Source organism: Colobus angolensis, unplaced genomic scaffold (assembly GCF_000951035.1).
Source record: "Colobus angolensis palliatus isolate OR3802 unplaced genomic scaffold, Cang.pa_1.0 Scaffold324, whole genome shotgun sequence".
Taxonomy (NCBI): Eukaryota; Metazoa; Chordata; class Mammalia; order Primates; family Cercopithecidae; genus Colobus; species Colobus angolensis.
Window position 1 is genome coordinate 415,412 of NW_012116533.1, and position 16,888 is coordinate 432,299.

General features: G+C 41.9%; 1 protein-coding gene and 1 long non-coding RNA gene across 2 annotated transcripts; one reads left to right on the plus strand and one right to left on the minus strand.

Moving 5' to 3' along the window:
- Window positions 1-4,391: 4,391 nt before the first annotated feature.
- Window positions 4,392-8,327, minus strand: IRS4 (insulin receptor substrate 4). Its single transcript, XM_011951665.1, has one exon. It carries the CDS (start codon window positions 8,264-8,266, stop codon window positions 4,475-4,477), a length of 3,792 nt encoding a protein of 1,263 aa, XP_011807055.1. The 5' UTR covers window positions 8,267-8,327; the 3' UTR covers window positions 4,392-4,474.
- Window positions 8,328-8,461: 134 nt separating this feature from the next.
- LOC105518617 lies at window positions 8,462-10,884 on the plus strand. Its single transcript, XR_001002858.1, has 3 exons — window positions 8,462-8,513; window positions 9,196-9,808; window positions 10,411-10,884. It is a non-coding gene; the product is annotated as an uncharacterized LOC105518617 (long non-coding RNA).
- The last annotated feature ends 6,004 nt before the right edge of the window (window positions 10,885-16,888 follow it).

Genomic DNA, 16,888 nt, shown 5'->3' on the forward strand with positions numbered 1-16,888 from the left:
CATTAATGGAAATTTACTGAATGCACCCTCAATTCACTTTCTTTCCTTTCAATGTTTCTGTGGGATCTAAATAGGTACACACACTATTTGTGTTTGGGCAGTAAAGATTAACCAACTCCTCCCCAGATCAGATTTAAAACATTCAATTCCAGCACAAGTCAAATTCTTTTATTCTAAGAGCCAGGGCAAACAGTTCAATGTAATAAAATTACCCAAGTCCTGAAAGATAGTCCACGGTTATAATGCTCTGAATGAATTACTTTCAACAAAATTTGCTACTATCAAGTGAAAGCAAATTTGTAATTTTTTCCTAATCATTACCCATGTAATAATCTGTCACCAATGGGAAAATAACAGACTACACACCTGATTAAAGGGAGGTGTCATGTGTTGGGTGGAGCACTGGACTTGAAATCAGATGTATGAGTTAGATTTTCAGCTCTGCCACTTACCTTTTTGATCTCAGGAAAATTCTCAACATGGGCTTCATTTCCAGTACTTACCGTCCATCAGTAAAATAATGAATGTGAATGTGCTTTGCAAACTATAAGGCAATCTGCAACTGGAAAGCATTTCCTCAATCAACAATTTGACAATTTAACAATAAACCCTTTTAAATCACATAAACTATTCCTTAGTTCTCCCTACAATCGTCAGCCACATCTATTCCCACAGGAAATTTTTTTTTTTGTCACTCTGAGAAGCCTGAGTTTGTTCCCAAAACAGGGGATTAGGGAGAGAAAAAGAAAGTAAGAGATCTTGTTTGAATTTTTATACATGTGTGATATTCTGGTGTAATTAAAGTTCTGGTGCTTGTTTAAAGTAGGTATTTTGCTAGTAGTTGAAATTTTTACCCTGAAAACATCACTCTTAGAATGAATGCAAATGAATAATGATTGTGAACAACTTTAGTTAACTTTAATTAAGTGAGGTCCTCTTTAATTGTTACAGGTCAAATACCTCATTAGTCCAAACACTGTCCAATTTTGAGGGGTTGAATATTACCTAAAATAAGTGATCCATCAATGGTAGCTGGGAAATTTCTGCTATATGGAAATTTTATTATAATAAATTATAATTAAGTTCAATGGAATAAAAACAATGTGCTCTTAGTGCCTATAACTGATAGCAACAAGTTTGGCAGTAGTACACTCAAAAAAAGCATAAGATTGCTTCATGGTGATAACAGTGTCTAACACTCAAACATTAATTAACTACTAAAGATTTTTTTTTTTTGCTTTTTAATACCAAGTGCCCATCCTAACATTACTAACTTGGCTGACCGATTCTCTCACCCCTCCTAGAGCTGCCCTTTTATATCCTCCCAACTCTTGAATTAAAAAACCGGGAAAATGTTCACCTCAAGTCATTTTGAACTATGAATTCTATATCAGGTAAGGTAGGAAAAGAAGCAAATAGTCATACGTAGGTTAACAGTCAAACTAAACTACATAAGAAACAACATTCTTCTCCTAAATGCTAATGCCTATAAGCTATGTGTTTAAAATGTGAAGACTTCATCTTCAATAAATGATTAAAAAGTATTTCACTTATTAATACAGTCATGTCTAAGGTTATACTTCTGGTGTTTCTTTCTAATCGACTTAAGTAAATTCCCTTAAGGCATTTACTTATATGCAATGTGACTGTAGGTAAATGGAATTATATATTAATTTTGTGTTACATGAGAACAGCTGTCTCACAGATTTATAATCTCACTTAAATGGTAATCTATAAAGATCCCAACTCTGAACAATAATGTAAAGTATTTTAAATGCAAGTAAAGACTAACTGAAAAGTGAGATTTTCAGATGGAGAATCTTAATTTAGGTTTGTTTTTCTAAATGTAATAATAACAGTAGCAACAATAACAATGGTAATAGCTGTAAAATAATTCATGTATAGTACTTACTATATGCCAGGCACTATTCTAAGCACTTGCATTAATTAAAATGACTTTTTGAAATACATAACTTCTAACAAAGACAGTATTTATTCCTCTGTCAAAGCGTTATGTTTTTGTTTCCTAACGTGATTGTTTTTGTTTTAATGTTAGATAGGAAAATAGAGATCAGAAATGAGTGAAAATTATTCTACAGCTTTATGATTTAAAAAAAGGATCAGAATCGTTCAGCTTGTTCTTAACACTTCACAGACAACATTCTACCATACAATTTACATTAAAATGGTAACCAAAGTCATTTCCTACAATGGTTTGTTTCACCACCATCAACACCACTACCACCACCACCGCCCCCCCCAACCCCCACCATTCCTTTCATGTATTTCAGCAAATTATGTGCAGGAATCACCCTCAAGACCAATTATTTTGCAAGAAACTAAATCAGTTTAAACTGCCGAAATTTCACTTCAGTATTAACCCAAGGACACTAAAAATATCTTACATTTGTAAAGTGCTTTAACATTCCAAAGTGCTTCCACGTTGATTCTCTTATTTCAACCTAAGTACCTGCCTCCCTGTGAGACAGAGCTTCCTTGCTGTAGTCACTCAATAAAGCTAGGAATTTCCTCAATAAACAATGCATTTACAGAACGTTAAATCCCCAAAATAGCTACAAAGTCATAAATCAGTAATTTATGCTAAAATAATGATCATTGTGTCTAGGTATTCCTTGGAAGTCAGAATTCATGCGAGGAACAGTAAGATTTCACTATTTTAAAACCTAAACTTCTTAGACCTCTATGAAAACTGGTCCTTTTGAAAGTACTACAGGGACACAGGCAACTATGTATCATCTACATCAAAATTATAAATGGTGTCTTCAATAGTTAGAGTTGAACAATAGCTTGAGATCAATTTTCAGGTATATTCTACAGAATAAAGTAGATCTATTCTTGAAAATCTTATGGATTAAAGTCTTGGAAATGAAATTATATATTTTAAATGTACGATTATGGTAGCAGTGGTGATCATGTGTGTTTGTGTGTGTGTGTATGTGTGTTTGTTGGGGAGGGAACTCACAGTTTAAAAGAGGTCTGAATTGAATCTTTTGGCAAGCCAAAGCATCCTTTTGTTGTTTTAATGATCACTCTTTAATGTGTCCCTGCTGCAAATGTGAGTTTTTGTATGGCAAGTTTTCTATAGCAGGGAGAGAAAGGGGATGTGGGGGGGCTACACCTGCATTAAATAGGGAGCTTGTTAGGTGACTGTTGTGATCAGTCCCCGACTTGTTCTGCCTGATCAAGCACAGTGGGCAGAGATCCAATCACAAAAGCATTCCACAAAGCAAGCAAAGCAAAAATCTTCACTAAACTGACTACTGGAATGAAAACTGCCGGGGTCCATCCCTTCCCTTCACTGGGAAAGAAGCATATTCTACTAAAGAGGGAAGGCAGTTGAGACTATGGAGACATCATCTTCTGCAATCATCTCTTGAAAATGTTTCAAGACACACTGATGACAACACTGCACAATATTGTACACAGTAAAATTACTCTAAGTCTTGTTTCCAAGTCTGACAGCTCCTACTCTTCCTTACTTCTTCCTTTGGAAAAGTAGCCCTTTAAAAACTTCCACCATTCCAGGGTAAGCTGCCCCTGGAGTCAGGTCTTCCTCCAGCCTTATCTTGCTTTCCTTGATTTCCCATAAGATATACGAATTAAAAGTTTTAACTGCTGTTTAAGCCTTTGAAATAATATTCATATCCTTTATCAAGTTGTCACCACATCCTCTTTTGGAAGGGTGGGGGGTTAAAAGAAGAAAATGAGGCGCAGCAAATGTGACTTGCCTGTCATTACTAGTGACAGAGAAAAGGAACACTCAAGGTTTCTGGAATTTATCCTGTGTAAAAACAAAAAGAAAATCAACACACAAACATATTCCAGAGCCAAATACTGTCTTCTTTTAATCATCTCCTGGTTTGGATTGTTTATGTTTTGTTCTCCCCAGACATTCACGTTAACAATTGAGATTTAACTTTCTTGGTAAATCACAACAAACTAGCATAACAATGACTGCTCTTTAAAAAGTAACTTTCAGAGGAGAAAAATATCCTCCCCAAACATAAATAGTTGATTGTTACTGCTTAATAGTCTGTGCTCTTATTAGATTCCCACACTTAAATATGGGCATTTGCAGAAGAGCAACTTTTAATTGTTGATTTGAAAATTAGTTGGTGGAACCCAATTTACTACATCCTGCTTTACATTATCATTAAATGATGGGGAAGGATGTTTGAAAGTATCCTTATGCTATACGTCTGCGTTTTAACTACTCCTAAAAAAGTAGAACCAATGTTTAAATGATAATCAGTTCTGTCCAGATAAAGAAATTGATTAGATAAAAACAAATTTTTGCAAAGATCAAAAAGGCATTGTGTGAATAATTAAACCTGAATTCTATCCTCCATGTCGAATAGCACCACTTAATGAAATATTATCCCTAACACTGTAGACTGTAGCGCATCGAATCATTAGACAATGACCATTCTCTTTAGGGAAATTAATTCTAAAATTACCGACCTCTTTTGGGAGAGTCGAACTGGTTATCAGGTCTGGTAAAATTCATTCTCACGTAAGTGTCGTCGTCGTCGTCAGAATCTTCTCTCTCTGGGGGTCTTGGCACCCGGCGACTGCGAGGTGGTGGTTCGGGAGCGGCAGCTGCAGCGGCAGCCCCGCCAGCCTGGTTCTCACCTCTGGCAAGGTTTGCAGATGGGTTGTGGGCTCCGGGGTTCGAGCCACCGGCAACGTCTTGGGCTCCCCTTACTGCTTCGGTATCAGCAGCATTAGCAACAGGTTGAAACCAGCGGGCAGAGGCAGAGTCAAATCCAGCAGCGGCGGCTGCTGCGCCGATGCCCGGGGCTGCGGCGAGCGCGGAGGCCGCAGCTACAACTTGGCTGACGGCTAAAGTCGGCTCTGCAGCCGAAGTAACAGCCAGGGCTGAGGATGGGGAAAGGTCTCTCTCGAGGCTGTCTGTTGGAAAAGCAGAGACAGCGGCTCTGGCTGCTGCAAAGAAACTTTGAGAACGGCTTTGTGGGCGTCTTCTCTCCTGCTCTTCCTCCTGCAGCAGCCTAGCTACAGGTGGTGGTTCAGAACATCGGCTGGGGGAGAGAGAAATATCCATACAGCACTCAGAAAATGGGTCGACCACATAGATTCGACCTGTTTCAGCATCGTAGCGAATGGCACTGTCAGCAAGAGGCACGACTGGTGTCATTGCTGAGTTGAAAATTACTTCAATGTAGTCACCCTCTTCCTCATTAGCATTGCTACCTGTAGCACTGAGGGGAAGGGGAGGAAGTGGCCACCTAGCACTGTCCAGAGATAAGGGGTTGGCACGTGGTATAGCTCTGAAAAGATCGGAGAAGTCGTTTGCTGGATTTGGAAATGGTACTCCAAACTCAACATTCACATAATTAGAAAAGGCTGACTGTCTGGGGTCAGCAATTATGTCCCACGAACCTGGTAGTCCTTGAGTAGAGGGAGCTGGTGTATTGCTCTCTCTTTTAGTGAAGTCGATGTTGACGTAGTCACTAGAGCTGTCAGCTTCTCTCTGTTCATGTGTGGGCTTTTGTGGTGTTGGCTTGATTTTATATCCTTTTGTAATAAAAGAAAGTCGGTTAGGTCTCCTAGCCTTATTCTTTGGGGACCCATCATCCCAGGGCTTTGAAGGTGATCCCCCATCTCCAGGCTTTGAGAATGATCCCTCACCTGAAGGCTTTGAAGCTGCATCTTTGGGGCCCCAGTTATAGGAGACTTCTTTGTCTAGGCCCCTCCCCAGGAACTTTCCAGGTAACATTGGCACATACTCACTGTTGTCACTCTGTCCCAAAGGTGAACTCTGAAAGGGGTTTGGTAGAGAGAAGTAGGAGCTCCAACTTTTGGAGGAAGAGCCACCCTGAGGATTTCTGGGGTTTTTTGGAATTGCACCGGCTCCAGGAGCCATAAACATGTAGTCACTCTCACTGTCATTGTCCTTTGAGTCATCTTTTTTATTAGTATCAGGTGCTTTTGGAGGACTGGGAGCAAGTGGTGGGCTCACTCTGGGAAACATCATCATGTACCCTCTTGAATCTTCAAAAGGGGATCGAGAGTGGCGCTTTTTTGAAGCAGAGACATTTTGAGGAGCCATTGGCATATAATCACTGGAGCTTACAAGAGGGGCAGCCACCCCTGGCCTCATTGGCACGTATGGGTCATCCTCATCTTCATCAAAAGCTCTGGCTCGGTGGGGACCTCGAGCTGCACCTTCTGGGATCTCTGCATCTTTCACTTCTTTGGCTTCTTTGCGCTCTTTTGTGGCTCCTCTGTCAGCACAAAAATAAAGTCGGAATCTTCCCCCAGACTTCCCTTTTCCACCAGTTGCTCCAGCTGGTGGGGGCGGAGGAGGAGGTGGTGGAGGTGGTGGCATTTGCTGTTGCTTGCTTTGAGTTAATTTGCCAAAATAGGATCTTTTCTTCAGAGATTTTCCACGTTCACCATCAGCATCGGATCCTTTCCCACTTCCCGAGCCTTTGCCCCCTCCAGAGTTCTTGCCACCACCTGAGCCATGGCCATCTCCAGGTCCCTGGCCACTACCTGAGCCATGCCCACCTCCAGGTCTCTGGCCACCACCTGAACCTTGCCCACCTGCGGTGCCGTGGCCATCTCCAGAGCACTGGTTTCCTCCTGAGCCCTGGCCATTTGAGCCCTGGCCACCACTTGAGCCCTGACCACCTCGGGATCCCTGTCCCTCGCCTGAGCACTGGTTTCCTCTCGAGCTATGGCTACTGGAGCCTTGGCCACTTGAGCCCTGGCCACCTCCTGAGCCCCGGCCATTTCCTGAGCCCCAGTTGTTCATGGGCATGTAGTCGCCTCCGCTTCCTTCCTGATCTTCTTTGCCCTGGGGATTGCCTTCCTCCCCAGAGTTGCCAGAGCCAGAGCCAGACACTTCAGAAGACAAGCAAGCTCCATTGTTCGGGGCTTCTGCAGGGTGCGGGGGACGTGCTGGGCTGGGTGCTAAGCGGTGAAAAAAGCTGGCCGGCACTGAACTCGCTCTCCTTGACCTGCGCCCTCTGGGCAGGTGCAGTCTTCCTCGCCTGGAGTGCGGCACAGGCTCGCTGGGTGTTACGAAGCGCCTGGTGAAAAGCATCTCGTCTTCCCCGTCGCCGATGGCCCTGAGGTGGCAAAACTGCTCAAAGCGGGACCTTCTGAGCCAGCCTCCCGGCTCCAGTGGCAGCAAGCCCAGGTGCCTCCTAGCGGACAGCAGGGTTAACAGGTGGGCGCCGATGCTGATGCTGTAACTGCGGCAGCGGGCTCTGTATTCGTCTGCACACAAGGCTCTCATCTTCTCCAAAAACAGCTCATGCATGTTTTGGGCAACCACACAGTCATCGACCTGCATCCAGAGCTCTCCCGGACCGATGACGGTGGACCTGCCTACTTCCAAGAAGAAATACTGCTCCGAGTGTCCACAGCGACGGATGCTCAGGAGCTGGACGACCACGCTGGCCACTTCGGTGTTCAGCCTCACAAACACAACCTCCTCGTCGGTTAGACACAGCCGGAACACGCCGCTCAGCTCTTTTCTGTGCCCCAGCCCCCTGGGTTTGACTATTACCTGCCACACATCTTTATAGAAGGGTGGCTCCGCCGCCGCTGCCGCCGCCAGCGCGGCCGGCTCTCCGTCCGGCTGCGCGCCGAGCGTGCCGCAGCGGCGGCGCTTGCTCTCGAGGATGAGGCGGCTGAGCAGCAAGTACCAGCTTTCCTGCTCCGACTCATTCTCGGCCACCATCGCGAAGTACTCGTCCTGGGTGAAAAGGGCAATGAGGTGTGGGTACCTTGCATCTGCTCGCTGGCTCACGGAAAAGCACTGGTATAGGGTGATCACGCGCCGCGGTGGAATGAGCCGGGGGATCGCGGCGCCAGAGGCGGCCGCCGCTGCTGCAGCCGCCGCGGCGCGGACACTGTGCCGGAACTTCCTGGCATTTTCGTAGTATTCCAGGCGAGCTGGGGCGTCAGCAGTCTCGAGTTTGAGCACGAAGTAGCGCCTGTGTCCATGCTTCTGTTTCCGCAGGTAGCCGCGTTTGCAGACTTCCTCCCCGACGGGGAGGTCCTCCTCCTCGGACTCGGAGTCTGACCGGGAGCCAGTGGCCGTGGAGAGCCACATGGCTCCCGGACAAGACGACCCGGTCCCAATGAGTGCGGTCGGGGTTCCCGAGGAAAGAAGCGGGGTGGTCACCACTGCTGCTAGAGCTGCCGCTGCTGCCGCTGCTGCACCTCTTAGTCTTCTTGTCGCTTGGTCGCGAGTGAAGGAGCAACTCGCCATGGTGATGCACGATGGTTTTAAGGTGAGCGAGGAGGAGGGGGAATTCAGGAAAGGGAGGGTTGGGGGAAGAGGCTGTCTACCCCCGTCTGCCCGCCCCAGCCCCCTCCTGCCTTGGCCCGCGCCCCCGCCCACTCCACTCTGAGCGCACGACAGCGGGCAAAACAACACGTGACCGAAGCCTCACGCGGCGGCCGCTGCGGATCCTGCTACCGGCGCAAAGGAGGGGCGCGAGCGGCCACCAGTAGAGGTGTGCAAGGGAGGAGGCGGCGGGCTTGAGAGGCGGAGCTACCTCCAGCTGTGCCAACACCCTCCCGGTGAATCTCCAGGCCTGTGGGCCAAGGGAGGACTAAGAGGAGGAGGCGGGGCTCTCTGGCCAAGCGGATTCTAACCGGGAGTCCAGGGAGGCATGAGGGGGCGGGAGAAGGCCTGGAGGGGCAGAGGAGAAAGTGGCCGGCTATCAGGGCCGGGAGAGGGCGCCACAGTCGGGACCCCATTGGTGGGAGGTGGTGGGTGGTGGGTGGTGGGTGGTGGGGCGCGGAGCGCAAGCAGTGCCGGCGGCGCCGGGGTGTAAAGCCCGCACAGTCGCTGGACGGTTTGTTTGTTTATTTGGGAAGCGGGAGCCAGGTGAAACTGTTGCAAGGCTCTGATTGGCTGGAATAGGAGCCAATGGGAGGGTCCGGCCAGAAGGCAGTCCCGAATTCATTAGTTTGGCGGGAGGGAGGGGTGAGAGGGGAGAGGGGGCGTGGCTGGGGTCCCAAAGTGGCTTCGCTGTCGGCTTGTGGCGCTCTCAGGCGGTAAACAACCTTACGCAAATAGCTGTTAATGGTGGTGGTAAACTTGTGCAAATCCCAGAGCCCTGGTGACCCGGGACGGTGTCGGGTGCCCTGGTATTCCCTGTCAATCACATAAATTCTCTGTTCCTGTCACAGTCTGGTTTATTCTTTCCAGTCGCTCACTGCGGCTGGTCGAGCTTCTTGGGAAAAAGTGTCGGCACCCCCTGAAAGCGGGTTGATGATCGGGGCGCTCAGACCCGCTTCCCACTGCGCTGCAGGCACTCCCGAGCCCGCTCCACCCCTGACGAAGCCCGCGACTCTAAGGCACACGAATAACCACGATGAATTCAAAATGAACATGATCTTTATTAATCAGAATGCACTTCTAGCCCACGAAACACAGGTTCCCTAAATACAGTGTTTCTGCCTATTTGATTAACGATGACTATGAAAGCACAAATTTGGGGGCCTGCAATGTATACAGCCATATTGGAAAAGATTGGACTCGATTCTTACTGAAATAACCAGTGTTGGGCTGTGAGGTATTTTTCTGTGGGAAATGCTTTGGAAGGTGCCTTTAAAAGAATCTCAAAATATTGCTTTCCTTTCCTTGAGCGAGACCGAAAAACTTTAGAAAAAGAAAAGCTCATACCTAGAACAAAGGACCACGCTGAATGCGTATTCTAGAGCACATTTCACATCCCTCGCGTCAACAAGAAGAAGGTGAGGAGCTTTGATGCATTTCAGTCTACAAGTTGACATCACAAAAGTAAGAACTGCTGCCTCCCTAATTTCTGGAAAAGCTGCCAGAGTGTAAGTGCAACCTCCTGAAGTCTCTCTCTCTCTCTCTCTCTCTCTCTCTGTCTCTCTCCTCCTTCTCCCTCTCTCCCTCACCACCCCAGTTATTCCTTGACTAGGATTTTAGACTCCTCTCCCTCTCTCCCCCACCACCCCAGTTATTCCTTGACTAGGATTTTAGACTCTTAATGGTGGAGATGGGTCGTGAATTATCAAAGGAGTGACCACGTTCGCAAAGAGGAATGGAGGGACAGGAGGAAATAACAGCATTTCTCTCTGAAAGAATGGAATGTCAGTTCACCCTTGCTCTAGGGTTGATACGGCAAAGGGTACTATTTATAAAATCCCACAGTAAACTAGGCAATGTGTATATCATAAAAATAAACGTATCTCTGCCCTCTTAAGAATTTGCTCTCTGTTAGAAACAGAACACACGTATTTGAATAAATGGCTCCTTTTTGATGCTATAATTTAAGAGAAAGAGAAATTGGTTTTGGTTGTCCCCCAGATATTACAAACATTCAATAACATTCCCTCTGCTGCCAATGGTTTATAAGTGCAATATATTCACAGGTGCCGGAAGCAGCCGTGGTTTCGGAAGGGAGCTAGAGGCAGAACCAGAGTGGATGCTGAGAGCCCTGTCTGTGACTGTTACATATTTCAGCTGCGTAGTCACATACATACAAGATTCCCTGCACTTATAACCAAAATGATAACAAATGCTCTCATTTGGGATTTTGTTTGATAGTCATTGGGATATTTTATAAGTCTTTCCAAGCACAAGGTTCTTCTCTTTTTTTTTTAAAGAGAAATGTGACAAATAAGGCAACACATTTGAAAGTGCTTTGAGTAATAACATGACATTGAAAATATCAAAATGAATATTAAAAGAAATGGGAAAATACTGGAAATTTTTAAATCCTCATGTCCTTTTTCCTGTACATATAGAGTTTTTACAAAGAGCAGTGGGCTTACAATTTATATAATTTTGCATCCTGTTCTTTTCACTTAATATTATACAATATTTTCCCATATTATTATGCATCAGCCTAAATATCATTTAAAAGCAACATATTATCCAACACAATTAATGTATATTAATGTAATTAATCATCTGCTTTGGGGCATTTAAGTTGTTTTCATTTTTTTCAGTATTATAAATAACATGTCAATGAATGTCTTGTACCTACAGCCTTTTAAAATTCCCATTGGGTAAAAACTGAGCACTGGAATTAGGCTAAAAGATATGAATATTTAATACATTATTTTTCAAAAATATTATATTAGTTTACCCTGTCACCAGACTGATTATCAGCATTGGACATTCTTATTTTTAAAATATCAGAGATAAGATGGGTGAAATGGTATTCCACTATTCTTTTTTTTTTTTTTCTTTTTTCTGAGATGGAGTCTTATCCTATCACCCAGGCTGAAGTGCAATGGTGTGATCTCAGCTCACTGCAACCTCGGCCTCCTGGGTTCAAGCAATTCTCCTGCCTCAGCCTCCCAAGTAGCTGGGATTACAGGTGCCCGCCACCATGCCCAGCTACTTTTTGTATTTTTAGTAGAGAAGGGTTTTCACCATGTTGGCCAGACTGGTCTCGAACTCTTGACCTCGTGATCCACCTGCCTCAGCCTCCCAAAGTGCTGGGATTACAGGCCTGAGCCACCACGCCCAGCCTCCATTATTCTTTCAATGTGCTTTTTTTTTTTATTTTTTACTAGTGAGATGAAACATTTATATATATTTACTGACATTATATGATTTCCTATAACGTGTCCTTTGTGTTGTCTATTGTATTCTTAGTATTTTCTTCTTATGTTTAACTTGTTTACATAATAAATACATTAAAACTCTGTGGTATTTGTTGCAAGTTTTTTTTTCCCTAGTCTGTTGACTTTAAAAATCACATTCAACCTGATTCTCTTCTGTTTTGAAAGATACGTAAATTTGGCACAATGTGGTTTGTAGCACAGTTTGAAAGGGAGCTGTTGATACGAATGTCACCATGGTCACTTTTAAACTTCTTTTAAAAGATCTCATATATTTCAGCTTATATGCTCTTTTAAAAGGAGAAATAAGTTTCTTCTCTTGTTAACAAATTATAAGAGAGCATCTAAACTAGTTAAATTTTATTTATCACTCTGAAATAATACTTTATGAGACATTTTCTATTTTAAGGGGAAATATCTAGCATTAATCAATGTGTTAAAAAAAAGAAGTGTGAAAATAATTTCTAAACTATTACAGTGAAAGATGAACAGTGCTGATCATTTTGTACCCAGGGTATATTATTTGGTTGCAGCAAAGTGGAATTAGAGCTATAGTGAGATGCTTCACAGAGGAATTTTACTTTGTGTCTTTCCTACAGTGGAAGATAAGCTGGCAAGCATGAGAACTTGTAAACAGGGAGAATGTCTGACTAGAACATTATTTTCTTCCTATAGGTCAACCAAGGCTTCTCAGTCCTAATGTTATCTCAACACTGAAACTCTGTAGAGCAGACCATCATTACTGAATTGTACCAGATGCTAGAGCTTGTCAGACATATATTTAAATTTTCATTTTCCTGGACAACTTAATGATATAGAATAGTCATTTAGTTTAGGTCAGATTCTCATAGGCAAAGTAAAACAGATATCTAGATGGTTTAGGCAAAATGTAGAGAATTTTTATTTGACTTGAACTCACCAGATGGTGGCTTTAATGCGCTAGCCTCTTTTGGTTATAGATTTCTGTCTCTTATTTTATTTATTTATTTATTTTTGTTTTTATTGTAGGACAGTTTATCCTAGAAGGCTAAAGTTGCCTTGCATATTCATTTATTACAACTGTAAAGTTTGGAATCTTCACAAAGCGTCTGAAATATAGATTTTTAAAACAACAGATAATAAATAATAAGACTCAAAAAATAGTTCTTGTTTCAGTTTGCCAATTCAACTCAAGGGATAAAAAACACAAGCATTGTAACTGGCATTTTACGCCTATAAACTAACGTAAATGGATAAATAGCCACAATATCTTTAACACCGGTTCCAACTAATTAAGAAATATATGTCTTTAATGATGTGTGCTTTTAAAAGGAATTTCCTGTGACTCCTGTTTTAAGAAAGCAGCTGTTTGAATTGACTTGTCAGTGATAACAAAAAATTCATCTGCTTCTTTTCTTACATACATGATCATGAATGTTCTAAACTCAACTTGTACTAAAAATGGGTAATTGAAGTGTGGATTTATTTAGTTTAAAAATTAAGCTCTTGTATTAAATATGGATTACATTATTCAAGAGAATAAAACCTAAGAGGAAAAGTAACCAGTATAAAAGAACTATTATTCTTGCCCCATGTATAAATTTTATTCTAAGTGTTAACTCTATAAGCTTCATGAGCTAACGTCCAATTATGTTGATAAAAATGTGGTGCTACCCTTGATATTAAAAAATCACGTTAGTGATGACGATTGCTTCTCTGTGTTGGGACATAAATCACGTAGAATGAAAGATGCTTTCTACACTATGCAGGAATAAGGGCTGCCCTGTGATTTGTGGCTGCAGCCACAGTTTGCAGATGATGGCTTTGCTTCTCAGCTTCTTTACTTCTGTGCTACTCAAAACCTCTGCTGGAGAAAACAAGCATCAAATGCCTGACTGCTGCACACAGAACAGGTCTGTTTGCTGCCTTTGTTTCCTAGCAGTCTCCAGCGAAAGTAATTAGAGCAAATACGTGGTTTAATTAGGCTCCTAAAGCTTGCCTGTTATCTTAAGAGTCAACTTAAAATTAACTTAGTTAAAAATCAAGCATTTCTTCCCATCTTCAAAAGATAAAAGTTTCATTTGGAAATAACTTTTACTAAGTAAGATAAACATCAGAACAATGAAGTCTGCTAGGTTTCACATAAATTTCAATGATTTAACATCATATATGTTCTCTATGCTAATATAAATCAACAATAGAAAATTTAGCTTAATGCTGTGTTCTTCCTTATTCATATCATATAGCAGCATTTTTCTTAGTGTGAAAAGGCTATCAGTTCATACTGCCTTGTCTTCAAAAGTTAGAATCTTTATTTTTTAAATTAAATAGGATAATTACATAGTTAAACATATTATTTTAAAGGAGTTAGTATCATAGACTTATATTTTTCTTTGGATATCTAGAAAGCCAGCTGTCATATTTAGGATAATATATATTATGTTTCTTGTTGATTACCCTCTCTCCACTCCTCACATGGTCCTGCAATGTCTGTCAGATTGAACCCTTTGTTTCACTTTCATAGTCACCATCCTTGTCCATGCCATAAGTAACTCTACTAGAATTGCCAAAGTAACTTCTTAAACTGGCTTTTGCATTCTTCAGTCTCTTCTTCATATAGCCAGCAGAATATTTCCTTTCGTATGTTCCTTTCATCATACAACTCCCTGCTCAAGGACATACAGAAGCCCCCCTCCCCCTTTTTCTGCTATATCAGAAATAAATAACGAACCCTAGTATGTTTCCCTGTTCTCCACTGACACCACAGCCAACCTCTTTTTCTCTCTTGCTCTATACAACCTTTTCTTCCAAATTTGCCTCCCATTCTGCTACAATACATTCTTGCTGCTCACACCTCCATATAGGTTGGTTTCTTAATGGCATGCTGTGTATGATTTATCAATTTCCACCTTTACTTAAGCTGTTTCCCTCTTTTTCCTCATCACCAACTGATGCCAATCATCTTTCTCAAAACTAAGATCAAGACCCAGAAAAAGGTTTCCTCCATCACGTAATCCCACAGCCAATCTCTTTAAGCACTGGATGTAGGTGGAGCTAAGAATTTAGTTGGTATTCATCCATACAGGCATATCATTGTTAAATGATAGTCATTGGTAAAATAACGAATACTTTTCTACCACTTAGTAAATAGCTACTGCCCTGAAACTACTCCCTGCTGAGTAGTCTTGCCCACCCATTGTCCTGGCTACTAGGACACCTCCGTTAGGACCTTCTACCTCTCCACTATCCAGCAACCACAAGGTTAACTACTGGCACATTAAGGGGCTTCCAGGATTCCACACTCAAATTTTGACTGACATACATTCTCATTGGTTGGCTTGTGCTACACAGGTTGTTAAATAATTAAAATTACCACGCCTGGATATAACTAATCCCAGAGTTGAGAACACGGTTCTAGGCTATATGCTCCTCGAGGACCAGGAATTAATGCTTGGTATAACAGTCTGGCAATTATCAGTACATGTTTGCTTCAAGGAAGGAAGGAAGGAGAAAAGAAGAGTGGGAGGGAGGGAAGTGGGAAGGGAAGGAAAGGGGATTAAAGGAAGGAAAGGAAAGAAGGAAGAAGGAAGGGAGGGAGGGACAAAAGAGAAGAGAGGGACAAAGGAGAAGGGAAAGAGAAGAACAACGATGTTCAAGACTGGTCTCAAACGTCAATGCAGACTACCTCCTCCTCCAAATCACTTGCAAGCATGCCAAAGCTCTCCATGACTGATGGCAAGACTTGGTGACTTTTGCCCAACTTAACATCTCTTCCCCCTCAAAAATATCATGCCCATTGTTTTCCTCATCTATCACAGGTCAGCAAATCTTTTTCTCACACATATTTCTTTCCCATCTTGCAGTGGTTGTCAGAAATCACAGGAAATGTCTGTACCCATAGATTTCCCTCTCCTGTCTTTAGTTCCATTTAGGAACAAAGAGAAATTTTAACCTTGATCATGTAAGGTTATAAGTATAAACTTAATATTGGTTTTAGGGTAATGGTGATGATAAACCTCCATTAAGGAAAAGCACTTAGCAGTTCCTGATACCATTTTTTTTCTTTCTCATTTCTTCCACTAGAATATAAACTCCCTGTATTCCCATATATTCTCCATATATACTTACCTTGTATTCCCAGTGCCAAGAACAGTGCCTGACACATGGTAGATACTACTCTCAATAAATATATGTTGAAGGAGTGAATGAAAATGAAAAAAAAGTTTTGAAATAGAGATACCTCAAGGATCACAAGTGCTTTTGCAGAGGATCCTCTTAAGAATCTATACAGAAATCTTCACCTATCTGCTTTAATTAAACATGCTCTTTCTCAATCATTAGCATTCAAAATATGTCCAGATATATTTTATAAGCCTAGTTTGAAATCATTTTTATTTTCCAATGTTTGTCTAATTGTTAGTATTGCAACACTTTTTCTTTTTACTGTATTTTCATAGCAAGCATGCAGACAGAATTTTCATATATTGTGAGTTAAATGGGTTTCTTTTGGCAAATATATAAATTCAATCGGCATTTATTCAAAATGTTTCTGTTGATAAAATGTGTTCTTAAGTTTGAAGCAATCATTTTACAAACTGCTTTTGAAATACAACCATTTTAAGTTTCCTGAGTTTCTGTATTCAGTCTTTATTTTACTGTCAGATGATTGTTTATGAATTGTAAGTACTTTTCATTTGCCTCCTGAGTGGATGCTTTATCCTCCCAAATGTTTTGTAAGCCCTCCTGAGGGCAGGGATTGCATTTTTCTACTTTTGTTTGCCCTTTCATGGTGTCTACTACTGCATCAAACTCAGTAACTACTTGTTGAATGAAAGATTTTACCTAATTGCAAAATACTACATAAGGTGATGAGCTCAGAGGACACTGTATTATTTTTTGCAGAAGGTGAAATATCAGTGATTCAATACACTTTTCAGTATTTAGGGCCACTGCAGCTGAGAGTCATGTTAGAGAATACATTTTCTTTAGGCTTGTTAATCATCCCTCTTTGTCAAAATTTTTCACTTAAGGTTTATCTAAAAAGACAGCAATACAGGACATTAAATTATAATTATAAAAATATCAGCAGCGTAAGTTTAAAATGTTTTATCCATTAATTATATGTTGTTTCTTCTTCTTAAATTCATTATCACGGGAGACCATGAATTATTATATAAAGAATATGATTTGAGTTCAGGAGTTAGGAGGCAAAATATTAGTTCTTATTTTTTTCAGGATTTGAGATTTGAGACTAAGAAATCAAAAGAGAAATAAGGAGGGAAAACTTTCATTTGTGATC

What these genes read in the sequence shown, in the direction of transcription:
- IRS4 (XM_011951665.1), bottom strand. Translation starts at nt 8,266, where the DNA reads ATGGCGAGTTGCTCCTTCACTCGCGACCAAGCGACAAGAAGACTAAGA.